At 39.4% G+C, this 26,212-nt stretch overlaps 2 protein-coding genes across 6 annotated transcripts in view; one reads left to right on the forward strand and one right to left on the reverse strand.

Moving 5' to 3' along the window:
• The window catches only part of gdap2 (ganglioside induced differentiation associated protein 2), a 54,684-nt gene extending 48,045 nt beyond the window's left edge, over window positions 1-6,639 (reverse strand). For all 5 annotated transcript variants that reach the window (XR_006012239.1, XR_006012238.1, XM_042001791.1 and 2 more), the window contains exons 1-2: window positions 6,421-6,639; window positions 4,853-5,076 (exon numbers count right to left, since the gene is read on the reverse strand). Coding sequence is in view for 3 of the 5 variants with exons in the window: in XM_042001791.1 (XP_041857725.1) it covers window positions 4,853-5,031 (179 nt within the window). In the remaining 2 variants the exon portion in view is untranslated. The remainder of the gene's footprint in view (window positions 1-4,852; window positions 5,077-6,420) is intronic.
• A 1,263-nt stretch (window positions 6,640-7,902) lies between these two features.
• On the forward strand, window positions 7,903-25,631 carry wdr3 (WD repeat domain 3). The gene is made up of 27 exons (XM_042002523.1): window positions 7,903-8,072; window positions 9,327-9,528; window positions 9,626-9,835; window positions 10,190-10,308; window positions 10,975-11,053; window positions 11,710-11,805; window positions 12,088-12,186; window positions 12,324-12,425; window positions 13,428-13,528; window positions 15,251-15,355; window positions 15,437-15,667; window positions 15,779-15,872; window positions 15,995-16,096; window positions 16,387-16,469; window positions 16,720-16,858; window positions 17,970-18,026; window positions 19,620-19,720; window positions 20,153-20,264; window positions 20,475-20,609; window positions 21,097-21,147; window positions 21,404-21,469; window positions 22,284-22,376; window positions 22,463-22,513; window positions 22,734-22,777; window positions 22,876-23,004; window positions 25,135-25,228; window positions 25,301-25,631. Exons 2-27 carry the CDS (start codon window positions 9,355-9,357, stop codon window positions 25,454-25,456), a joined length of 2,823 nt encoding a protein of 940 aa, XP_041858457.1. The 5' UTR covers window positions 7,903-8,072; window positions 9,327-9,354; the 3' UTR covers window positions 25,457-25,631.
• Window positions 25,632-26,212: the final 581 nt, after the last annotated feature.

Consider the following 26,212-nt stretch of genomic DNA (forward strand, 5'->3'; position numbering starts at 1 on the left):
AACTCTGTGAGGTTAATAAGAGATGGGACACAACGTAAATCCAGTCAGGCTGCCAGAAAACCTCTCACCGAAAAATGAGTCTTGGATTTCCTGTTCTGTCATGTTTGGCAAAAGGTCTGAACTACAGAAAATGAAGAGGAAAACGATGAAAAATGACACAGAAAAAGAAATTATCTGAAGCAAAAACACCGGGTTAAACATGATGTGAGCCTAACAGCACATGTGAGGGTGAAAATAACCAATAAATAAAAAACATGATAAAACAAGCTGCAATAAAGATAAACTAATTATCCTGAAAAATACAGGTAATACCACAAAATGATAACGCAGAGGCAGTAATATCTCAATCTCTTGGACTTGTTGCAGCACTAATATTTTTACCAAACTTATAGATTTATAGATTTTACAGTTTTTAATGATCCATGGATTTTCTGCTTTTAGTTATAGTTGCTTTGAATTTCTGGCTTTAGCTGGTGATGTTGCTTTATATGCTAATTTTTCAGAACTGATGTATTTTCAATCTCATGTCTGTTTTATTTGTTCCTTTGTTGCTTCAGCTTACATCACTTTCTGTTCACCTGCTTTCTGTTAGCTAATTAATCCACCTGCTCCTCATCCTGTCCTTAGTTCCCTCGGTATATATACCCCATGGTTTCTGTTGTTTGTTGCCAGATCCTCATCATTGCTTTCATATCGTCTTTCCTTGTCCTCCATGTTATTTTTAACTTTTCCATGTACTGGTTTACTGTGCTGTAGCATCGCCCTTTGTTCTAATAAAAATATATTTCTTATGTCTGCTTGCTTACTGCCTCGTCACCTTCATCTTCCATGCACCTGACACAGTTATCATCTGTAGTAACACTCAAAATGAGTTAATGAAAAATGGGGGGGGAAATAGTAGTTTCCACATAAAATTAATAAATTTTTTTCTACAGGTGTCGAAGAAGTATCAGTGGTTGGATTTCTTCTGATTACCACTTTTCACCATTTTTTAATACCATGGTAAGTTCCTTCAGTGATTCATTAAATACTGATGGAAGAAAAGAACGAATTGTTTTTAAAATACATGAGGTCATTATGCTTTACTGCTGTTCATCCATCCATTTTCTATACCCGCTTATTACACTGTGGGTAGTCTCTGAATTTGGAGTCTATCCCAGCTGCTACCAGGCATGATGCAGGGTAAACCCTGCACAGGTCACCAATCCATCACAGGGCAACTTCACTGCAGTACTTATTTGAGTACATTTGAATTAAAACAGGCTTTTTAACATTTAAAGACTCAACTTGCAGATCAGAATCAAGGATGAGTTGTAAAGTAAGTCTGCAATTAAATAAGTACCAGCAAAAGAAAGACAAGTCTGCCTGCAGGGGGACAGTTTGTGTACATATGCAAGCTCTGACCACAGGTAATAAACAGTAGTGAAAGATGATCCATCAGGCTGATTAGTCTGAGATAATCATGAATCAATTAATTTATTAGACATAAGCAAAAACAAATAAAACAAATGTCTGCGTTACATGCAGCCTTGTTGGTGTTGCAGCAGCGGTGTAATGTTATTTTTATTACTTGTGGATATAATTCAGTATTTGAGGAAGAATAAATGTACCTCAGTAAACATGGGCCATGCTGCTTTCTAAATAAGTTGTATTGATAACACTAAAACTCTTATCATTGATCTCTAAAAGGTAGATACTGTATGTTTTGATTTTTAACGGTCACAAGTTAAAACGATGTGACTGCTTGAGGGAAATTTTTTCTCGAGCTCTGGTCATGTTACCGCAGCAGGAATGTGCTTCTTCCAGATGATGACTGCTGCAACAACAAGGCCTCTACAGAGAAACTGCAGCCAAGTCAGGTCACACATGGTCATGTGTTCATCAACAAAGAGGATTTCAGAGGTGTTCTGCAGTCAAAGCTGGTCTGTCTGAGCATGTTGAGAGGAACAGGCAGCACTTACACAAAACACACACACATACATACAATTACCACTAACATCTGATGACTTTAAATTACTCCCCAGGATAAAGCCAACATCTGATACAGTCATTAAATTAAAACTGATGGCCATAATAAGTTATTTATTCAGATATTGCTCACATATGTTAATGTTCATCACAGCTTCATTCAAACATGGCTGTGAAAGTGAACAAGGCCACGGTGCATATGTGATATTTGCCAGTTGTGTGAGACCAGGCTGCACATAGAGATGAAGCACCGTTATCACCATTACAACTTGTACCAGTTTGCGAAGTGTTTAGTGTTTGTGTACAACAAAGCAGTGGTAAATGGAAATGTTTAAACTTACTGAACAGCCGGTGTTGTACTTGTAAAGGTTTAAATGCTCTAGTTTAGCATAAAAAAAGTTGATATTAACCCAAGATAAATGTAGTATTTTGCTTAAATGGAGTTCAATGTTTTTGCTTTGCGATAAGAAAAGCTGCAGCACCACTCAACCATAAACATTTCACATCACTCTCACAAGCATGCTGAAGGGTGTCAAACAGAACACTGATGACTGGAGGCTGTTAAAAATGTCATTACAATATGTGCGAAAACATTTCTTTAAAGTAGAAAAAAGAGCTGAAGCTGCAGCTGCATTTTAAATGAATTAAAAACCCCACTAACTTAATTTTCTTACTTTGGCAACCCCCTAACGACGGCTAATTCGACCTCTGTCTTGCATCGTGTCTCTTCTCTGGACTCTGTCCAGCCAGTAAAAGTCAGTCTGACAGTGACTCTTGTCTTATCTCCTGCTCTGACCCTTTCTCTCTTTCTTTTCCATGTTTCCTTTAATAAAATAAAAAAGTGTGTAAACTTTAAATCATTATTCTGGTGAAGATGAGTGTAGAAATAGCTGATAAGTCTCAGATGCTGAAAATATGCATAATCAGCTGACATTCTACATTTGGCTGCATTTTTTTGCGAGACATAAAAGTGTAAAAATTAACTGAGGTGAAAAAGAGAAACTTGATTAGAAACTAATGACTTTACTGTGCATCACCTAAATGGGCCTGATCTATTGTGGTTACACAATGCCTTAAAAAAAGCACAACCAAGATAAGAGATCAAAGTTCAAACAGGACTGATCACACGACTTGTTCAGGTTTCTCCAGAACAGAGGAGAACAGTTTAAATATATAAACGAAGCTGCCACATGTTGGCCAAAACAGAAATAGAAGTAATTTTTTAAAGTATCTAAGAACAATAGTGACATTCGTGGAGAGCATGCTGCTCAAACAGCATCTAAATTTGACTAAAAACCTAAATTTTCCACAAAAAACCGAATTAATCTTATTACTCCACGGTCAGAAACTTTTCCTCAGATGGAGGACCTGACAATGGGAGTTTTTATCATCTCCAAAACCGTGTTAAGAGAATGAATCTTAATCATGTTTGATATTTCAAAAGTTTTATATGTTTAGTCTTAACATAATATTTGTATAAATTCTCATTTTCTTGGTTTGTGTTTTTTTAACAAGTTGTCAAACTATGACACAAACTGATTAAAAATGATGAGATATCGATCTACCTTTACAGAGCCTTGGGAAAGTATTCACACCCTGTCATTCTGACTATTTTCCAGCTATGAAACTTTAAATTAAAATACATTTCTGTGGTGTTTGTAACGTTTGATCAACCCAACATGTCACTTTGAAGCTGCAAAGTAGCTGACTGAGTTGCAACTTCGAACTATTCTCATTCTGAGAGTCGAGCATCTGTACTGGTCTCAACTGCTTTCAACAGCATTTCATTTAGAATTTACCCGGATTTCCCACCATTCATCATTATTCAAATCTGACCAGCATCCCACCCTCTGCAAATGAAAAGCATCCCCACAGCATGATACTGCTACTACCCTGCTTCAGTGTAAAGATGGTGTTCCTGGGTTAATGGATTTGCACCACATGCAACATTTTTCTTTAAAGATTCAATAATTTTTTTTCCTCATTATTGCACACAAAGCACCCCATTTCAACAGGAAAACACAGAGTTGTAAACATTACTGATAATTTATTAAACAACAAAAACTGAAATATCATATTTTGCTGTGACACTTGTGTATTTAACTGAAGCGCTGTCCATTTCTTCTGTTCATCCTTGAGTAAGTTCTTTTTTAGAGTCCAGCTGTGTTTAATTAAACTGATAAGACTTGATTAGGAATGGACACACCTGTTTATATAAGACCTTACAGCTCAAAGTGCGTGTCGGAGCAAATGAGAATCATGAGGTCAATGAAACTGACCAAATAGTTCAGAGACAGAAATGTGGCAAGGCACAGATCAGGCCAAGGTTCCAAGAAGATTTCTGCTGCACTTGAGGTTCCTAAGAGCACATTGGCTTCCATTAGCCTTGAATGGAAGAAGTTTGGGATGACCAGAACTCTTCCTAGAGCTGGCCATCTGGCCAAACTGAGCAATCGGGGGACAAGAGCCTTGTTGAGAGTTAAAGAAGAACCCAGAGATCACTGTGGCTGAGCTCCAGAGATGCAGTGGGGAGATGGGAGAAAGTTCTAGGAAGTCAACCATCTCTGCAGCCCTCCACCAATCGAGGCTTTATGGCAGAGCAGCCTGATGGAAGCCTCTCCTCAGTGCAAGACACAACACAGCCCACACAGAGTTTGCCAAAACAAAACACACATCAAGGACTCCCAGACTACGAGAAATAAGATTCTCCGGTTTGATGAGACCAAGATTTAACTTTTTGACCTTAAATTTAAGTGGTATGTGTGGAGCAAACCAGGCACCTCATCACCTGCCTAATACAATCCCAACAGTGAAGCATGGTGGTGGCATAAGCAGCATACTTTCACACTTTAAGCAGCATCATGATGAAATATGAGTGACTCACAAGAGGATGATCTTGCGGTTGATCTCTGGTCTTACGGGAAAAGGCGAGGGGAACTGCTGGCTGAGCAGGCTGTCGCTCTGGTCCAGCGGTATGTTCTCATCATCTTCGCCCGGCTGCTGCTGCCATGTTGGAAGAGTCTGGATATCCACAAACTGGGAGCGAGCACCCAGAGGATCCATCCCCTGTGGCACAACGAGCTCACGCTGCACCTCCAAGCAAGCAGGCTGCAAATAGAGGAACCCCCCAAAATCTGAAATTAGATTCTCTGATTATAGCCTGAGAGTTAACCTCTACTATGATGGAATTACCTCTTAGTTAGGACACAGATGTGTGGAGGCTATTAAATGTTTTCATTTATCAGAATACCAAACATTTCATGTTAATTTTTTACATTTTTTGCCCCATATAAAAATGACTTGGTAAGATCATTAAATAAAACCCCTTCCAGATATAAGAAAGGTCATGAAAATAAAAGTTGAACTTACCATTTCTTTCACTGTTAATAACACACAGTATCTCTACCTATTTTCTCACACTGAAGCTCTTTTTCCCCTCTTTGTTTTATAAAATGTCAGAAAAGTTTGGATAAATAAAAAATGTCCTCAATTTCTGAAGCTACTCTAAATATTCGCAACTTCATTTCAGGCCACCATAGACCAGACAGCATTAATCAAATTATATTAATTTAAGTAACAAGCCTACCAAGAGTCCTGCATCCTCAGATTGGAGGATGAGTTTTAAGCTTTATTAAACATGAGCATGACAGCAGTCTCACCATTTCCACAATCCAATCCAAATTATTTATAAAACACATTTTAAAAACAAAACATGTCTCCAAAGTGCTGCACATAAAAAAAATCAGCAATATTGATGAAAAAAATAAAGCAACCACAACGTAGTGTCAGCCTATCAAACTCCAGACACAAACCATTTAATGAGGAGCTCAGAGAACATGAACCTTCAACACAATCACACTGACACACAAGTTATAATAAACTTAGAATTTTGCTTAAAATAGCTCACCTAGGCTGTTCACATCAACAGCTAATTTAAAAGTTACCCAACATCAAATCTGATTTTCATAGTCATTTGTAGAAGAAAAACGCCTTTCCACCTTTATCCAGACTCTCAGGTTAGAAGATTTTCTGCATTTTCGTGGTCATGCAGTTGTAAATCAAGTATGTTTCGTATCTGGAGCCACTTCATAGACATAAAATCAACCACTTAAATCAACCAGAAAATTAATGTGTCAGACGACCAAGGACTGAGATCTGTGTTACTAGTACAGTAGGCATACGAGGGAGCTGGATATAATCAAATAGGTAATAAAAAAATAATAAAATAAAATGCAAAAATAAATAAAAGTTTGTGTTTGGAAAGCAAAAAAGACAGCTCTGCTGCACAGAGACCAAATGTCACTCCCACAGTCACGACAGAACTTCCTTATAATCCTAATCGCGTTTGTATAGGCTTCAAGGAGAAAAACGGTCTTAATAAATGTATTTATACAGAAATCAATTTTAGCCAGATGTGTTTTCTTAGAGCAAAGTCAGCACTCACTTACTTACCAAGCCAATCTAAGCAGATGTCATGTTCACGCCAAATATGGTAAAAGTAATAATTAATAAATCCCGACACAGCAACTAATAGAATCAAGAAATGTTGTCGTTTGTCTCAATTTTCATACGAGAAAGCAACGGAATTATATAGCAACCAGAAATTAGTTTAAAAGAGCCAGCTACCAGGGTTTACACACTTAGCATACATGCTATTAGCTGACTGTTGGTGCAAAATACTAGTTAGCTTCCGTAAGCTAAACAACATCCGGTTGTGAATTTAAAAATAAAATAACTCTTTTTCTTTCTTTCTTTCTTTCTTTCTTTCTTTCTTTCTTTCTTTCTTTCTTTCTTTCTTTCTTTCTTTCTTTCTTTCTTTCTTTCGTTCTTTCTTTCTTTCTTGCTTTCTTTCTTTCTTTCTTTCTTTCTTTCTAATAAATCTATTTCATCAAAGGTGGCTTTTAATTGACATGAAAGGGTTTCAGATCAGAGAGAATGCAGCAACAGGCCAAGCCGGGGTTTGCAGGCTGGCTGAGTTCAGCTTCTGTATATGGACTCCTTTCAAACTCTTTTCCTCTTCCTTTTCAGACCACTGCTCTTTTGTTTATTAAAAAAAAAAGTGATGTCTTAGCTGTGTTTACACAAGAATGAAACCATTCTAATAATTATACAGCCATTCGTAATTAGTTCAAATAATGCATGCTGTCAATCAATTGATAATAATAACATTCCTACACTCAAACCCTAAACATGATTGAAAATTGGAAGTGCGTAGATGTATTAATGAATGTAACAGGCCTTATGTAATGCTCAAATCCGAGCTGGAGAGCTCCTCTTTAGTGTGTGTTCGATGGAGTGATTACCTTATTGGGAGGTTGCAATAATCAAAAGACACTACATGATGTAAACTGAAAGACTATTTTTACGTAAAATAGTTCAATGGGGGAAATGTGATGTTAAAATGTGTTTCTTGACCTTCAATGGAAAAATACTCAACTATGAAAACGCATAATCACTGACAAAACATTACCTATAAGGTGTCTGTTATATTTATCTAAATCATACTAAGTTTATTTATTGTTTTTCTGAATAACCCAAAGTTTTATTTTGTTGGCGTCTCACAAACAAGTTTCCGGTAAATTTCATTGTATTTTCTTTTTTTTTTTTTTGTATATTGACTCCTCTAGTAATCAGCTTCTAATCAGGTGACTACTAAGCAATAACACTTCCGGTATGGTTGCTCTGGGATCGTTGAGAAGTCACTGCATTTGTGTAAACTGCATATTCTGAGCTAAAATTATCTCTGACCATCTAAATTAAGGCCAAAAACTAATCGGATAAGATTATATTTTCCACATCTGTCACAAGTCAACACTTTTTTACCCTCTCTGTAGTGTAGCAGACAAAAGTAATAGAATACGCCCAAAAATAAAGAAGCCTGCCCAGCAGTTTTTTTCTTTGATACTCCAAAAACACAATTTCCAGTATTATTTTGTATATATCTATGTATACTTTAACGGATACGTATGGTAAATAACTTTTCATTGTAAGTGTTTCTCAGTGTTTTAGGTTTCCATCGGTGATCCGTTAGTTTAGCCTGAGTCTGAAACGGGCAGCACTAGGAAGACAACACAAGTTAGCAAGTGGCTGCTCCCTTTTTAGAGGTAAGAAGAGGAAACTCAACAACCGTTTTCATAGTTCAATGAAGACAGAGACCGCATCATTGTATGGAACATTTACAAACAAGAAAATACGATTTGTTTGCTGTCGTGAATTTGGTTTAGAGGAGAATGTCACCACGTGGGTTGGGAAGCTGTCCGGTACTGTGAATTGTTGCATTCGTTTTATACTGCTGGTAGTTTTAGACGGGCGGAGGTTCATTCGTGTTGCGTTGATTAATTGTTGGATGGGCTTAACTCCATATATGTGGGCAGTTTTGTTGAGTAAAACGAACGCTTCGTATACTGCACGGACGAACGTGTAATATTTAGCCAAAAATACATGTTAAAAATCTGCAGGAAAATAATATTAAAATATCAATGGAGTCCGAGATCAGTCTGGAGGCAGCACGGCAGCAGATTAATCGTTACAGTTATAAAACGATAAGCAGTCACATGTGTCCGTTTAACTTCACGAACCATGTTGTGTTCTATGTATTTTACATTCACATGACGAATAATCAAGGGATGCCTTGATATTTTTATTCGTGTCATTGAATAAAAGTGATTATAAAGTTACATCTGTACCAAATTAGTTAGAAGACATACTGTTTAAAAATTAAGTTATCACAGGTTTAAGCGCCTGTGAATTTTCTAAAACTGCAGGAGATGAAAAACTTTATTAAAACTAATAATAATAAGAACAGCTGACTGGTGCATTGGAAAACAGGTTTTTCATGCGATATCTCGTTTTTGGGCAAGCTCAAAGTGGCCATCAGTATTTTTTCTAAAAGAAAAAGTGTGACAGATCGTTCTGAAAAGCTGTGCATCACTTTGTTTATCCAACTGGAGACTTTTAAGGGAAAACGGTTGGGAAAATCAAAGAAAAATCTGCTTTTATAACTCTGGTTTTCCCTCCAGATCTTGAAGTCTGAAAGAAAGATCCTCAAGAAGATCTCAGGCTGCTTGTATTGTTTTAAAAACTCATTAATGTATTCAGAAGTCAGTCCAATCTCTGCCTTTAAAATGATCAGTAAGACCTGTGTGAGGTTTTATGTTAGAATAAGTGGTGAATAACACAGGTGCAAAAAAAGAGAACATGAAATGAATGAATGAAAAGAGAAATAAAGCAGTGTTATTTGTAAATCACACCCCAGATATTACATGGAGTAATATGGGAGTAGCTCAGGATTGTACATTGTTTTCTCCTCCATCAGTAGAAGGATTGCTCCACATCTCTCCTGTCTTCCTGTGAAACAGAACTCAGCATCATCCCAGGCTGCCGGTCATGGGTTTGACCAAGCAGTACCTTCGCTACGCCGCCAGTGCCGTGTTTGGAGTCATCGGCAGCCAGAAAGCCAACATTGCATATGTGACACTCCGAGGAGGTGAGAGGGGGCGGTATGTTGCCGTGGCTGCGTGCGAACACGTCTTTATCTGGGACGTCCGAAAAGGAGAGAAGGTGAGACTTTAGCATGTGGTGTTAACCATCAGCTCCACAGGAAGCTTCCAGTAGCTGATGAAAGCGTGTTAACAGCAGTTTTTATCTTTCCCTGCAGGTTCTGATCCTGCAGGGCCAGAAACACGAGGTGACCTTCCTCTGTCCGTCTCCCGATGGAGTTCACATCGCTGTGGGTTATGAAGACGGTGCTGTGAGAATCTTCAGCCTGCTGAGCGGCGAAAGCAACGTCTCCTTCAACGGCCACAAGTCGGCTGTCAGCGTTATAAACTACGATGCACTGGGGGCGCGGCTCGTCACTGGTTCCAAGGTAAGAAACCCAGGCTGTTCTGTGTTTTTTTTGGCTTGTCACTGGTTCCAAGATAAGAAATCCGGGCTGTTCTGTGGTTTTTTTGGCTCGTCACTGGTTCCAAGGTAAGAAACCCGGGCTGTTCTGTGGTTTTCTGGCTCGTCACTGGTTCCAAGGTAAGAAACCTGGGCTGTTCTGTGGTTTTCTGGTATTTTTTGTGCTATTAATGTTGTGAATTTGGATTCGATGTTGAGATGCCTCCCCAAGTCAGATTACAACATAAATAATACAAAAAAGTAAAAGTGCTGGAGTGAATTGAAGGCTGTTGATCTGTTGTAGCTTGTGTTGATGGTGGTTGTGTTTTTCTCCTCTCAGGACACAGATGTGATTGTGTGGGACATCATCAATGAGTGTGGGCTGTACAGACTCAGGGGCCATAAAGATGTCATCACACAGGCCTTGTTCCTTAAAGAGAAGAACCTCCTCCTGACAAGGTGACACCCCTCTTAGCTGATCGATTAATTATTCATAAAATTGAGATAATCAAAGGAATATATTACAATAATGGATTGGATAACAGGATTAGAAAAGTCGGAAGACAAAAATCCGAAGACAAAAGTTATTATTTAACCCTACTTGTCAGTGTTACAGCTCCTTGGTTGCAGGCTGAAAATATTTTAGTAGCATACAGGTTAAACAAAAATATGAAAAAGCCAAACATTCCTCCTTTTGTCATCTCATATTGGATAAGCCATGGGTGTATATTGCAGAGGTTTCTAACAATAGAAACACTCCCATCAGCATCGCACTTCCAGCTTCTCACACCTTCACGTGGGTTTGGTTCGGTTTTAGCTGTTAGTACTGAAAGGATAAAAGTCATAATTGTGATATAATTTTATATAAAATCCAACTTAATCTTGCTGAGAGAAGCTAAAGATTGTTAGGTAATAAAATAAGAAAATGGATCATCTGCATGATTGTTTGTATGTGGTTTTTGTTTTACATCTTTAAGCTTAAAACTATTAAAAAAGTAAGTCTTTCCAACTGCTTTCTTTACTAACAGTTTGTGTGTGTGTGTGTGTGTGTGTGTGTGTGTGTGTGTGTGTGTGTGTGTGTGTGTGTGTGTCTGTGTCTGTGTCTGTGTCTGTGTTGCTGTCCAGTTCCAAGGACACTTTCGTGAAGTGGTGGGATTTGGACACGCAGCACTGCTTTAAGACCATGGTGGGCCATCGCAGTGAGGTGAGAACTTCTACTTATCATACACTCTGTTGTGGAAGTTTCCTCTTTAAACAGTTGCTGCTTCTTCTCTACTTTCCCAGAGCAGTCTGTCCTTGAATGCATCAAGTCACCAGCCTGATCCGGGTTCCAGCCATAACTCACAATCTGCTAATTAACCTGCACACATTAGATGAACATAAGAGTAACTGAAAATATACTTGTATAATAATACAGTGTTAAAATCATTAGCATATTATCATTACAAAATCATCCAGATCTGTCACTACATGTCTTTAACACTTTGACAGATACCTTCACATAAGAAATTTGATCAAACTTCAAATCACATAATTGCCCCTGAGTATACCATACATGGCAGTCTTCTTTATCACTACAGTATAGGCAAAGATGATATTTTCTTTTTATATTTAATGCTGTGAACTCACTTTGTGCTCTCTGATGCTAAAATAAGGACTGAAAAGGTGATAATTAAAACAAAGCCGATCTTTTGCATCCATAAACTGTTTCACAAACAGTGTTTTTAAAAGAAGCACCTTTGGTCCTCCTGTCCTCTGGCAGAACATCCCAGTTAAAGTGTTTGTGATTAGTGAAACCAGAAAATGGCCTTCAGGGATGAATGAGATGAGTCTGTGTCATGCCGTTTATTTTTCTGTTAGGTTTGGGGGGCTGTGCTGTTGAACCAGGAGAACCGGCTCTTAACCGGCTCGGCTGACAGTGAGCTTCGAGCCTGGGACATCACTTACCTGGAGGAGGTGAGGAAGAGCACTGAGCAGTTACCTGACTGATGCAGAGAGCTTAAATACTTACTGGAAGAATTAAAACAAACAGACCTCTAACTAGTGAATAGTTAACATTAAAGAATTTAACAGAAGAAAAACTCTTCTCTTTGAAGATGTCATGTTTTAGTTCCTACGTGTTTTTGTCTCCTGGTGATGGAGGTCAGCATATTAACGACACAAATCCTTGCTTAGCGGTCTGTAACGTTAAGCTCATTAACTGTGCTCATCGCTGACTGTCGCTCACTTCCTGCTCAGAAAAAAGCCGAGGGTGAGCCCAAAGTGAAGAAGGGCAAAACTCTGCTGGACGATGACGACAACAATGATGATGAAGGGGAGGACGAAAGTCTTGAAGAGGTAGAGTTTCATGTAAATTAAATATCGTTAACCGAATGATCATGTGGGGTAAAACAGTGCAGTCAGACCAGGCGGCGACAAGTCTGTTTAGAAGTCGCATCTCATTTTATCTTCTGTTTGGCTGTAAATTTTCTCAGCGCATCTTGAGCTGTAAGAAGTCCGGCTCCATCCTGAGAGAGGCCAGAGACCGAGTCGTCTCCATGACGACAGACGCCAGAGCCAGAGTCATCGCCTGCCACGTGAGTGTTGGCTTATACTGATAGCACCCCTCAGGAATTATTAACAATATGCAAATAAAACCAGCTCAGGTTTTAAGAGATGATATTCTGTTAAGATTTAAAGTTCTGCAGTTTTAGTGATGGGGCATCACTTTGGACCACAAAACCGAACGATGGGAGCAGCTAAATGACAGATGGTCTAGAACCGTCGTACAAAATGAGCAATTTCATCACATAAATGACCTTAATATGCAAGATGTGCTTATATTAAATATGTGGTTCTCTCTAGTAGTCATGTCTGTCATATCACCTGTAAAGTAAATACCTAAAGCTTACTGAGGCCTTTCACCCTGAGATGATGGGATAGATATAAAGTGGATGTGTATTATAGCAGCTAAATAAGCAACAGGTAGGCAGGAACAGTTAGCCATGTTTGCATTCAGCATGGTAATGGCTCTTGGGTAAAAACTGTTTTAAGTTGCATGGATGTGAACTTTCCTGAGCGATGTCGCTTGCTGTGTTTAAGCAGCGAGTGTTGTAGATGGGAGTCCATGGAGGGGAGGGAGCACTTCATCAGTAGCTGCTTGGCTTCGTTAAAATAGCATCCAAATCAGCCTCTTTGATTCATTTTTAACAACTAATTTAATGTTATTTTAACTTATTTTTTCCTCTTTTTGAAGAGTGCTGCTCGACAGCAGAGGTGTAAACAACAGCTTTTTCTAGTTAAATATGGAATCCATCGCATCGTGACAAATGTATTTAAAGGATTGTTTACCTGTTTACCATTTTCTGTGACGTAGGAGTGGTATTGTCAATATTCATCTGGCTGTCAGCTGTGTTTTTCCACCGTTTTCAGTTTACACCAAGAAGTTTGAAGAAGCTTTGTATTTCTTTTCATTTGTGGGATGTATTGAGAAGATTTTATCTGCACTGCTGTCAGTGAACATTGGGACTTGCTTAATTATAATTTACAGACTATGTATCATCAGTTAACCTTCTGCATGTCTCTCACATCTGGATCAGGGCAACGATTCAGTGCTGGAGGTTTTCACTGTGCTGTCAGAGGAGGAAGTTCAGAGAAAAATGACCAAGAAGCTGAAGAAGGCTAAAAAGAAGGCAGCAAAGTAAGCACAGAGGAGATGGATGGTTGGCTTGTTTTTTGTTGCCTTTCATTGTTATTTTTTTGGCACCCACTGATCCTTTTTTTTTTTTTTTTTTTTAACCACCATATAAGCTGCTGCTTTGTTTGTTGACATATCTGCAGCAGTCAGATTGATTTACATTCTCTTATTAATCAGTGTAGGTTAATTTATAAGTTCTTACAGAGCCGTTAGACCTGCTAATTTTTAAAGGTCCCATATTATGCAAAATTCCCTTTCTAAAGGTTTTCTAACAGTCATATTTGTCCTCATAGCCTGTGTATAAGGCCCAAAAGTAAGAAAATTCTGTCACCTCTCTCACTTGCTTGCTCCACTTTTTAGCAAATGTGTGCTCAAATAGGTGAGTCTGAGATCTTTCCCTTTGTGACCTCATGAAGGAAAATAACTACTACCCCCTTTAGTGGAAACTGCCATTGACCCACCCCCCAGTCAGCTGAGCATGCGCTCTAAAATCACAGAGTAGGCACCAGCGAAAGCCGGATCCACTCCCAGAGAGGGGCTTGGAGTGGACGTGGACAGGCACCACTCATGAACATTTAAAGGTTCAGACACAGAAATAGTCCCTTCTCCAAAGAGCTCACTAGAGCTACTATTGGAATGGCTGAAATTAAGGACCAAGGAATTTGGAGTAATACACTTTGAAAACAATGTTGTTGGACCTCTGACACCCATATGAAATTGTTGAAAACATGTATAATATGGGACCTTTAAGAATTCTGACCAAGATACAACATGCAGACGGTTAAATAATCACCATGTCTTTATTCTCCTCCCCACATTGTCACCTCATACAGTTTCATTTCTTTATCACAATTTCTGGCTACTGAACAGCTGTTATACTTAAATCTATTTGTATCAAGCTCATTTCAAGTCTTCATCAAAAGGCACGTTTATATGAGACTAGATTAAAGAAATGATTGATCTTACTCAGTCAAACCTCTCGTACCCAGATAATACGGAAGATATTTTAATACGCTCAACTAGACTCAAATGGGCTAACGCATGCAGAGATCCAACTTTTTGGATGTTCTTAGAAATCAAATCTCAATTCCAACATTCACACGTTTTTCTCTTTCTTCTGTCAGACAGTGAAACAGATCAGAAACTGACTGAAAAGATTATGTGATACCTTAAAACATTTTTAAAATCCTGATTTTATAATTGCATCATTTAACAAATTCACCATTCAGACAACTTAAAGTTAAATCTGTGCAGTGAATGTGGCTTCACTTTGAAATTCTGACAACTTAATTTGTCCTTATGAGGCAATAAAAGGCAAACATGTAGAGAACACACACATCAAGGTTAAAGTACAAGTTTACAAGTAAAACAATACAAGGTAAAGAAAAGAATACATTAAAGAAAATACATTTTTGCAGCCTATATATAAAGTGCAATGCATGAAACATGAGCTAGAGACAACATTAGAAGCAGAATCTCTCTCACAGTCGTAGATTTGCAGTGTTGGACATACTTCATGCAACTTTAGTTATCAACTTGATTCTGCTCTCCTGCATGTATACTGGTACAAGGATGGTGTCTAATTAAATGGCAGAGTTGAACCCTAACTGTAACTGAATTGGGCCAGCTTATCGTCTATTGCGCCTACTTCTAAATCTGTTAGTGCACATGTTGAATCTGAAGTCCTCACACTGAAGCTCGCCATGTTGCTGCCCCCTGCTGCAGAGCTCAGGAAGATGCTGGTGAGCAGACGGCCGAGCCGGTGGTGGAAAGGATGCTAAAGGATGAGATCATCAGGCTAACGAACATCAAGGCTTCTGCCAAAATCAGGTCAGTTTGGTGCAAACAACACACAAAAGCAAAGATTTACTAACATAAATGATGTAACGCATCTTTTCTGTCCCCTCTCAGGTGGGTGGACTGTCTGTCGTGTGCAGGCGGTGAGCTGAAGGTGGCGCTGCTGCTACAGAATAACACTGTAGAAACATACAGCCTGAAGACTTCAGACAAGACTCCTACAGCCAATAAGACGGCTCGCCTCACGTTAGGTGGCCACCGCACTGACGTCCGCACGCTGGCCTTCAGTTCAGACAATCTGGCTGTCCTCTCTGCTTCTGGAGACACCGTCAAAGTTTGGAACAGGTGATTCTTCGTAGAACAAGTTGCTGCAGGGTTGTAGTGTTGCTACGCTCAGTAAAAGATCATTCAGTTTAGCAACTGATCTTCTAACTGTGGTTCCTCTGCCTCACACAGGTCAACTCTGCAGGTGATTCGTACCATGGCCTGTGAATACGCCCTCAGCTCCCTCTTTGTGCCTGGAGACAGACAGATCATCCTGGGAACTAAGGTACTTTTTGCTGCTCCGTCATTTTAAGAAGATTGTGTGAGTTGAGAGGACAGAGCAGCTTGTGAGCAGTAAACCTTTGTTTTATTATAAAGATGTTGTAAAGTTTTGTTTTTCCACATCAGAGCGGGAAGCTGCAGATCTTTGAGCTGGCCTCAGGAAGTCTTCTGGAGGCGGTAGATGCCCATAATGGAGCCCTGTGGTCCATATGTCTGGCCCCAGACCAGGTAAGCCCACCTGCTGGTCAAGTATCCTTCCACAGCAGGGATCCTCAATTCTGGCCCTTAAGGGCCGGTGTCCTGCAGGGTTTAGAAGTTTCCCTGCTGCAACACAACTGATGCAGGAGTCTGTTAATTACCCAGTGATTTGAGTCAGGTGTGTTGGGATTGAGGACCCCTGCTCTCCAGTCACATATATTGTAATAGCTTCTTACTGTTTCTAAATATGTCATTGCAATTGGTTTGTAAATGTGACTTTTCTTTGATGTTTTGTGTATTCATATGTGTGTGCCCTTCAGAGGGGGATCGTCACAGGAAGTGCAGATAAAACGGTGAAATTTTGGGAGTTTGAGCTGATAAAGGACCAGGGGACTGGCCAGAAGTAAGTTATACCTTACCTTACGTTCTGTATGCAGCAGGCAGGCTGCTACATAATAATGTTGTATTTTCCTCAGTGCCAGTCCAAGTTGTTTGGTTTTGGTCTGCCAATTGCAGGTTTTTCTCACAGAAGGCGGAATTTACTTCTAAGTTTTAATTATTGTCTCTTATTGGGACATTTTTTCTTGGTAAGTTCTTGAAAAAAATGCTTCAGTGGCATGGCAGATGATATTTTGTGTGTGTGTGTGATATAGGAGGCTGACACTGAAACACACTCGGACTCTCCAGTTGGAGGAGGAAGTTTTGTGTGTGAAGTTTTCTCCTGACCACAGACTGCTGGCTGTGTCTTTGTTAGACTGCACAGTCAAGATTTTCTACACAGACACACTAAAGGTACGTAGCATGTAACCTGTACTGTGGAAATGTCTTGAGCCAGTCCTTGTTTCTTTATAATTTGCTTCCAAGCTGCCAGACTTTGTTGTAAACTTTTAAGTGCTCTCACAGGAAAAAAAATCTCCAGGTTTTTTGATCATTGGATGCTTTTTCATTCATTTTTAGTCCAGTTCTTCTACTTCAAGCATAAAAGAGGGACCTAACTCAAGGGATGAACTGGTGTGGTGTTGACACATAACTTGTTAAAGAACCAATTTTAAATTGTATCTTTAGGCACTTTGTTACCATCAGCCTGTTGATAAAACATCATTTGTTCCTATTTCTACAAAGAAAACAAAACAAAGCAAAAAAAAACAACACAGTTTTACATAAAATAGTATTTTTGCATCAACAAGATGATTCCCAAAGAGTTAATAGTTAAACATTTGGCACATTTTAGTACAGTGTCCTTTAAAGGAAACAGGTCAAGTGGATGACAAAAGAAGAATTATCAGGCCTACAAATAAACTCTCTGCAGTAGATGAACAGCATCTGGAAGGTGTGTTCTTAAAAAAATAGGAAAACATTCACCAAAGACCTGATGCATCTGGAGCTTCACTTGATCTGCTTTTGACTGAAGCATCATCAGAAATGGTGTCCATGGAAACGTGGCTGTCAAAAAGCCATTCTAAAGGAGGGCAAACAGGGAGAAAAGGCTGAGGTATGTCACAAGAACTGGACTGAAAATCAGTGGAAACAGGTCTGGATCCTCCCTAGAACCTGGACATCAGCATGATTAAAGCAGTGTGGGATCTTCTGGACAGAGAACTAAACAAAAGGCAGAAACATCCAAAGAAGACATTTGGTACGTCCTTCAAGAACCCTGGAGAATTATTCCCGAAAGACTACTTAAAGTACTTAAAATGACAAAAAAAGGCTTGAGCTGTGTTGGTTTTAATTTACTGCATTTCCATTTCTGTTAACATATATTTCTTTAAATCTCTGCAACTATTTCCAGTTTATCTGACAGTATAATAAGACATGAGGACTGGGTCAAGACTTTTCCAAAGTACCAGCATATAAACTGACAAATAAATCTGCATCCTAACTCCGACTCTCTTTGCTGCTTCAGTTTTTCTTGTCTCTGTATGGACACAAGCTGCCTGTACTCTGTCTGGACATCTCACATGTGAGTACGCTCAAGATGCTGAAGTATAAAATCAGCCGTGTTTACATCTGAACAGTAAAGGTAATTCCTGTCAGCAGTGATCAGAGTTTATTATGGGTGGACCCTTTAAAGAACACTACATTTATGTAAGTAGATGAAGCTGATTAGTAAAAGAAATACAGGTGGTGATGGAGGTTAGATTATAGCCTCTATGGCACCATGTGGTAAAAAAAAAAAAATTCACTGCTTTATTTGCTGTTTCATCTATTGCTGACTGAAGTTTCATGTTTGCAAACAATAACAAAACACACTCAACTTTTCAGAAATGTACTGCATACTATCAGGATTTCTCCACATAAGGGCTTCTTCAATCCATATTTTATTCCCAAAAGGACATAAACAACATATCAGACAGTGAAACAGACATCTTACCAATTTTAGGAAAATATTGGCTCATTTTGAAGTTGAGGGCAGAAACATCTCAAAATAGTCGGAATACTAGAAGCATAAAGCTGGAAAAGGTATTGTCACAAAAAAACTGGAGGAGCATTTGACAATTAGGTTAATCAGCAACATGACTGGGTGTAAAAGGAGCACTTCAGAGAGGCAGAGTCTCTCAGGTGTAAAGATGGACAGAGGTCAATGTGAGACGAACTGGGTCAAAAAGATGCGGAACAACTTCAGAAAAATGTTAAACATAAAGTTGTCAAGACTTTAAAGATCCCATTGACTACAGTGTATAACGAAGCTCTTAAAATTAACAGTCAGACAAGGTCACGGAAATATTGTTTTATTTTTTTATTTTTTGTGTGTATGAACATCTGAAACAATTGATTTTCTTTTTTTTTTATCCTGCAGGATGAGTTCATGTCTTCTTTATAAACACCACAAAGGTGTCTTTTTTATTTCTAGTGAAACAAGCCCTTTTTATGCATATTTAGTTTCTACCAGTATTCTTGCCTGCCTGCTACTCAAGAGAAAAATAAATGGCTTTGTGCACCAGATTATAAAACTTCAAGAGTCTCTTATTAGAGCTTAAACAGCTGTTTTTCAGTTCCTCAAAGATTTTGGCCTTTTAGGATTTAAATTCTTAATTTTGTGGCAGATAAAAAAATTGATGTTGCTGTTTTTTGCAATGAAATTCTAGAGGAAAAGAAAAAAAAAGACATCTTTTTGTTTTTTCCTTACAAAATCAGCTGTTTCAGGGAAAACTCAGACTAGGCACCAAAGTGTTTTTGAAGTTTAAACAAGTTCAAAGTGAAGGATACTGAAACGCCGGGGGCCAGGTTGGCAGAAATGATGAGTCTTGTTCTATTTAATACCCATGAAAGAATGAAAAATGTGGATATGAAAGAAAACTTGAGTTGAAGCTCAGTTTTATAGAACCTTGCGGTTAATTTTTGCATGGATTTGGATTATAATCAAGTGCATTTAATTAAAGTGAAACATCTGACAGTGGAACAGAGACCCGTGAGTCCATTCAGAGTTCGGAAGATCCAGTTCTGATATTAGTCTCCAGCAGTGTGTGTGTGTGTGTGTGTGTGTGTGTGTGTGTGTGTGTGTGTGTGTGTGTGTGCGCTTGAGATGTTCATCATGCTGTGTTTCTTTTAACAGGATAACACACTTATCGCCACCGGCTCTGCTGACAGAAACGTGAAGATCTGGGGTTTGGACTTTGGCGACTGTCACAGATCCTTGTTTGCGCATGACGACAGGTACCACCCAGAACACCTCTGACCTGAACCAGTCGTGAGTTTGCTGGAGCCGAACATGTGGCGATGAAGTCATTAAGTTTCCAGCTCTGACTCACCTCTGGTGGTCTGGGACTGTGATCTGATCAGATCCTGTCCACTCGGGTCACTCTGACTTCACACCAGCTGCTCTTTCATCTGTTTTCTCCTGGATCGTCTCACTCTCCGTCCATATTGTTCCTTTCTGATCCATGTTATCATTTCTGTTTATTTTGCTCACCATTTCTTTCTTTTGACCTTTTTCTTGTGACGTTTCTTCTTTCCTGTTTTGCTTTCCTTCCTTCATTTGAGTCCCAGCTGAGTTTCCTTTCCTTGTTTTCTCACTCTTCTATCTGTGGAGTTTTTCTCGTTTTGCTTGTCTTGACCTCCTCCTCTCATCCTGTTTGTTCCTTACAGCGTCATGTTCCTCCAGTTTGTCCCCAAGACTCATCTGTTCTTCACAGCAGGGAAGGACAAGAAGATTAAACAGTGGGATGCCGACAAGTTTGAGCACATACAGACGCTGGAGGTGATGATCTTCTCAAACCTCAAAGACTAAATATGTTCAGTGAATTGTTGATAAGCTGCAGTTAAAATGAAGTATGAGCTAAAGGTCTGACTGATGTGCTTTATCACTGAAACCGGAACCTTTTATCTGTTGATTAAAAAAAAAAAAGGAGATTGGTGACTCAAAGACATGGAGAAATGTCTACAGTGTCTCTGTGTTTCTGCTTTAAAGGGCCACCATCGGGAGGTCTGGTGTCTGGCAATCAGCCCGAACGGAGACCATCTTGTGTCATCATCTCACGATAAGTCGATGCGTCTGTGGGAGAGGACGCGGGAGCCCATCATCCTGGAGGAGGAACGGGAGATGGTAAGATGCAGGACAGGGTCTACTATGGCCCCGTTTCCACAAGTGGGGCTGGGTCAGTACAGGACAGGTCAATACGACGGGCCTACAGGTAAAAAAAGAAAAAGAGATGCGTGCCAGAATATCTGATCGTATGTTTTTGAGACCCTTCCACTGAAGTCTCAGACTTATCGATCCAGCCCAAACGGGTGGAGCTAGGCACTCTGCTATCCATTGATTGGTTGAAAGAATCATTTCCTGTGTGACTCGGCACAAAGAACAAACTCTCATCTTCTGTTTCTGTTGCTATGACATCACACCATTACATAACTTACACATCTATCGCTATCCGGTTGACATGCCACTTATCAGGCGATGGTTTGGTCAGGGTTTATCGAACCGGACCGAACCGGACCGAACCAGACCCCTTGGTGGAAACGAAGCTCATCTAACATGAAACACACACAGCTTCTTTGTGTCTCTAATTCATCTGGCTTTTTTGGACTCACAGGAGAGAGAAGCAGAGTTTGAAGAAAGCCTGGGCAAAGGAGATGCTCCTGTGGTGAGAATCCTCTTTTTAATCAGACATTTTCACTCTGGCCTATTTCAGAAACTCATGATGGAGAACTTGGTTGTGTGAATGGGTCAAATCAGATCTCAGTCCCTGCAACCTTTAAAAAAAAAAAGTCTGGATGGATTTATTTTTCTATGAATCTCCACAAAGTTTGCTCGTCTGTCTGCAGGAGTGTGTGTGTGTGTGTGTGTTGCTGCTGTGTCAGATAACTGTAAGCAGCACATGAATGTGTTTCACTCTGCAGGTACCTGGAGAGACGGAGAGAGAGGCAGCACCTGCTGGCAAGAAGACAGTGGAGACGGTTAAAGCGGTGAGTGTTTTCTCCTCTTCTGCCATAAACACTCAGTAACTCGTGTATTTTTAGACAAATACAATTTCAGGAAGGTGTTTAAAGAGTAAGTATAAATCTGTAAAAGAATAAACAGAATTAGAATTTATCTTTAAATAATTAATTAGTAAATGATGTTTTAATTAAAAGAAATGTATTTGAAATTATTAAAAAAATCATTAACAGTAAAAGTATTTTACCATTTATTTGATTAAAATTATAATTTGATTTATTTTTATTTACAGAACAATATTCTTAGAAAAAAGTTCAAGTACATTAATAGAAACTGTGTATTTATTCAAATGCCTTCCTTTTTTTCCAGTTTAATTTATTTAAAGACTGACTTTTAAGTGGAATGTTGATTGTTCAAGACAAGACGCTGGCTTTAGTCTACCTTTCTTTATAAATTTAACAATTATTTAAACAATAATTAAAACAGGAATGGGAAAAGTAAAAGTAATAGCTGCTAATAAGTAGTTTGAGGGACAAAAACTAAGTAAAAAATGTGTTAAAAAAATACTTTTAGACAAAATGAAATCTATAAAATAGTAAGTCAGTGTAAAGAAAAAAAGTTAATTCAGATCAAGCTGAAATCAAATGGGAATGTCCCCCCCCCACGTTACCAGATTTGTCTAATTTGGACATTTCTGAATGCAAATGATCATCAATTAATACAACCTGTTTTTAAATTTTATTTGAAAGATTTAGAACATTTTCTACACAAGGCTGATAAATTCACTATAAAACCTCCCCAGGTTTAGATGTTCCTTGTTGAGCTGGTGTGATTTCTCTGCAGGCTGAGCGGGTCATGGAGGCTCTGGAGATTTACAAAGAGGAAGCCAGGAAGATGGAGGAGCATAAATACGCCTGTGAGATGGCTGGCAAGGAGGTGGAGACATGTTTCAATTACACAAGTCTAAATTCAGCTTAGCATAAAAATCTTCAAAAACATCCTCTTCTGTCCCCCCACCCCAGGTTCCCCCTCCAAAACCCAACCCCATCCTTGTGGCCTTTGGAAATGTATCAGTAAGTGGAACAATCAAAATAAAAGATACGTGTGTGTGTGTGTATGTGTATATATATATATATATATATATATATATATATATATATATATATATATATATATATATATATATATATATATATATATATATATATATATATATATATATATATATATAAGAGAGAGAGAGAGATATTTAAGTAATATAGATAATGAAGTGTGTTGTTGTCCCTCTTGTAGCCATCCCGCTACGTTTTGGATGTAATAAAGAAGGTCAGATCGAGGTAAGAGCTGAATCAAAGATGATGTAATTAAACTCCACCTGTCTGTGTTCTTTTCTACATTTAAATACTCTGGCTATCTTTTCCCTTGTGGTCTCCAGTGAGCTGGAGGTTTCTCTGCTGGTGTTGCCGTTTCCTTACGTCCCTGAGCTGCTGAAGCTCTTCAGCAGCTACATCCACCAGGGTCTGGAGGTGGAGCTCGTCTGCCGCTGCCTGTTTTTCCTTCTCAAGTAAGACCTCCTAAGTTTTTATGTAATAGAAAGGGTTTTGTGTTTGGGTGTGTAATCACAAACTTGGTCATAAACCTGGTGGCTCATAGAATAAAAAAAAAAAAAAAGCAAAACCTAACTAAACTGCTTTATATTTTTATTTATCATGTACTCTGGAGCTATTTTATATTGTCACTGAAGGAGTTCACTTTTTAAATATGACAACCCTGCAGTAAAGAGATATTGGAAAGTAAAAAGAAAATGGAAAAAAAATCTTAACATTGCAGAGTCAATATTCTGGCAATATTTCAGTTTCTCTTCTCAACTTAATTTAATTTGTAAACATGCATCCGTTTTTACATTCTTCTGTTAATTTCTGTATAAATTTAAGAGCCTAACCACGCCTTGGGTTTACCTGTGGTGCTTGATGCACTGTCGCGCCCACCTTTCGTGCCGCTGCAGCAAGCTGAGCTGAGAATGCTGTCTTTAGGACGGCTTTGCTGCTTGCGTTGGTTTCAGCCAAGCGCGTGGGTGACATCCAGGCATTGTCAGTTAACCCAGCCTGTATGCAGTTTCTGATGGGAAATTCTAAGGTTCTGCTTAACCCCGCGTTTGTGCTGAAGGTCTTCAACCCGGCCCTGTCATACTGCCCCATCGAACTGTCGGCCTTCTACCTGCCACCTTTCTTGTTGCAGGAGCACGAGCGGCTTCACACTTTCTGCCCTGTGCGGGCGTTACGCATTTATGTGGACAGAACAGCTGGGTTCAGGAAATCAGAGCACCTGTTCGTTTCGTGGGCTCCACCCAACAGGAGGAAGCCCCTCACTAAGCAGAGATTCTCTCACTGGATTGTGGGCGCCATTGCAATGGCTTATAGCAGCAATCTGTTACAGCCCCCTGCAGGCTTGCATGCTCATTCCACTCGTGGGATGGCTGCATCCTGGGCTCTGTTTTGGGGCACTTCTGTGGAAGACATCGTGTGTGGCTGCCAACTGGGCGACACCGCACACTTTTGCTAGATTCTACAGGTTGGATGTCACTGCACCCTCACTGTCTCACACAGTGCTGGGCGTGAGCACCATGTCTGTATGAACTCTTAAAGGGTCTTCGAGTTAAGCCTGTCTGGCAATGCGGGAGTCTCTATATCCCATAGTGAGATACCGAAACAAATGTTGAAAGAGAACTTTACATTAAGAAATTAACCCCGGTTCTCTAAAACACGAGTGAGCGAGGACGAGGTGTGCTTACCCAGACTAGAAAGAGATAGTCACGTCAAGCTCTTATAGAGGGAGGAAACCCCTCACTTACGAAGCAGACGTCACCGCTCTCTACCAATCAGGACTGGCATATTGAAAAAGGGCTTCTGGGGACAGCGTCTGGGGGCGTGTCCTATAGTGAGATACCTCACTCATGTTTCAGAGAATCGGGGTTAATATCTTAACCTTAAGTTTCCCTGTGGACGACAGTCACCAAACCAAAAATGCCACTTGTGTTGTTGTCCACCTTTGGTGTTTGCAGAAAGGATGGAACAAAAAGAAAAAGGACTGAAACTTTTCATGACGCGGTATCTGCACTCCTAGAACGTCTTCCCAGTGTTGCAAGAAGAATTGCAAACATTAGAAAGTGGTGAAAGATAACTTTTCTGGAACAGAACCAGAACGTTGCCTCAACAAAACAAGAACTGTTTAATGTTTGTATTTCTGAAAAGAAATACATCCTGTAATTAATATAAGAGTCACCCTTTTTTGTGTTTGTGCTTATTTTTGTTTGCATTTTCAGTATTGTCCCAACTTTTTCTGGTTTGACGTCATTGCTGTTGCGTTATTCAACATAGTCAATTTAAAGTGTTAAATATGTGGATACGGTCACAGTGCATTTAATTTGGACATTTGTCCAGAAGAAATCTCTTAAAGAACAGACATTTGTTCATTCAAATAATAAACTAATCTTTAAGCTCAAATCTTAAATTAATCATTTAAAGTGTTAAAAAAAAAAGATCAAATTATGATTTGAAAAGAAAAGCGGCTGATTCACAAGAAAATGTGAAATGTGGTCATTTATTCGGGTCCAATTTGGAGGATAAGCTCTGCCTGTTCACTGCACTTACACAAGGGTTAATTGTTCGGGTTTGATATCATTGTTTCCCTCCAGGATCCATTTTGGTCAGATCACCAGTAACCAGATGCTGCTGTCTGTGATCGACGAGCTGCAGACCAGCACGCTCTCCAAAGTGTCTGACATCAGAGTAAGTGACATCTGCAGAGAAAATCTGGGCATCATTTTGTGACATTTCCTCACCCCGTCCTCTTTGCTCCAGGATCTGATGGGCTTTAACAGCGCCGGCCTCCAGTTCCTCCAGCGGGAGATCGAAAGCAAAGAGGACGTAACGTTCTTTGCCGACGCCACGGGCCAGCTGGAGGAGAAAAAGAAGAAGAGGAGGAAAAGGGAGAGGGCTGTCCTGACCATCGCCTGAATTATGATGAACTTTTTTTATTATTATTATTTCTGATTAGCTTTCATTTAAGCCTGAACCAGAAGGATTACAGTGTTAGTTTTTGTGATGTAATGAAACCCTGCCTGGTTGTAACTCCGTGATAATCAGTGACATGCTCTATTTTTCAAATAAACTCTGATGTTTTCTCACAGTACTTCAGGTTTTATAACAAATAAATCCTAACTGGCAGAAATAGATGTGTTTACACAGCAGTCAGTATAAAACACATTAATGTATGGTTAAGCTTTAAATAGGGTCATGTCATGTTATAGCAGCACTCTGTCCCTGATCACCACACACAGGACGTGTTTGATTTAAGATGCTTTCTGTCTCACAAGCCTAAAGGGAGCCATTCAGGCCCAGAGCCAGAACCAGGCTAAAGATGGACTGGATGTGGTAGGAGTTTTGATAGCTGCCAGACTACCTGAGCACCCGACCACCTGAGTGTTACTGCCCCTGTCCCGCGGAGCTAGTCCCAAGAAAAACTCCTGTGGTTCCAGCTGGCTTCACTACAGTCATCCACCACTTTATAGCCTCAGTAACTTGGGCTGAATTAATTGTGCCAAGGCCGGGTAGGTTTGTAGATAGGTTTAATATATAGCAGGGGAGAAAATTTCAATTCTCAGTTTTCAGTTCTGGGTATCACTCAATTCTAACCTTATGGACTTAAGAAAGGTTTCGCACCCACATCAGACACTTCATTTTCCACAAGTGTATTTATTTCCTGACCGTAGC

The sequence above is a fragment of the Melanotaenia boesemani genome, chromosome 12 (assembly GCF_017639745.1).
Source record: "Melanotaenia boesemani isolate fMelBoe1 chromosome 12, fMelBoe1.pri, whole genome shotgun sequence".
In the NCBI taxonomy this organism is placed as follows: domain Eukaryota; kingdom Metazoa; phylum Chordata; class Actinopteri; order Atheriniformes; family Melanotaeniidae; genus Melanotaenia; species Melanotaenia boesemani.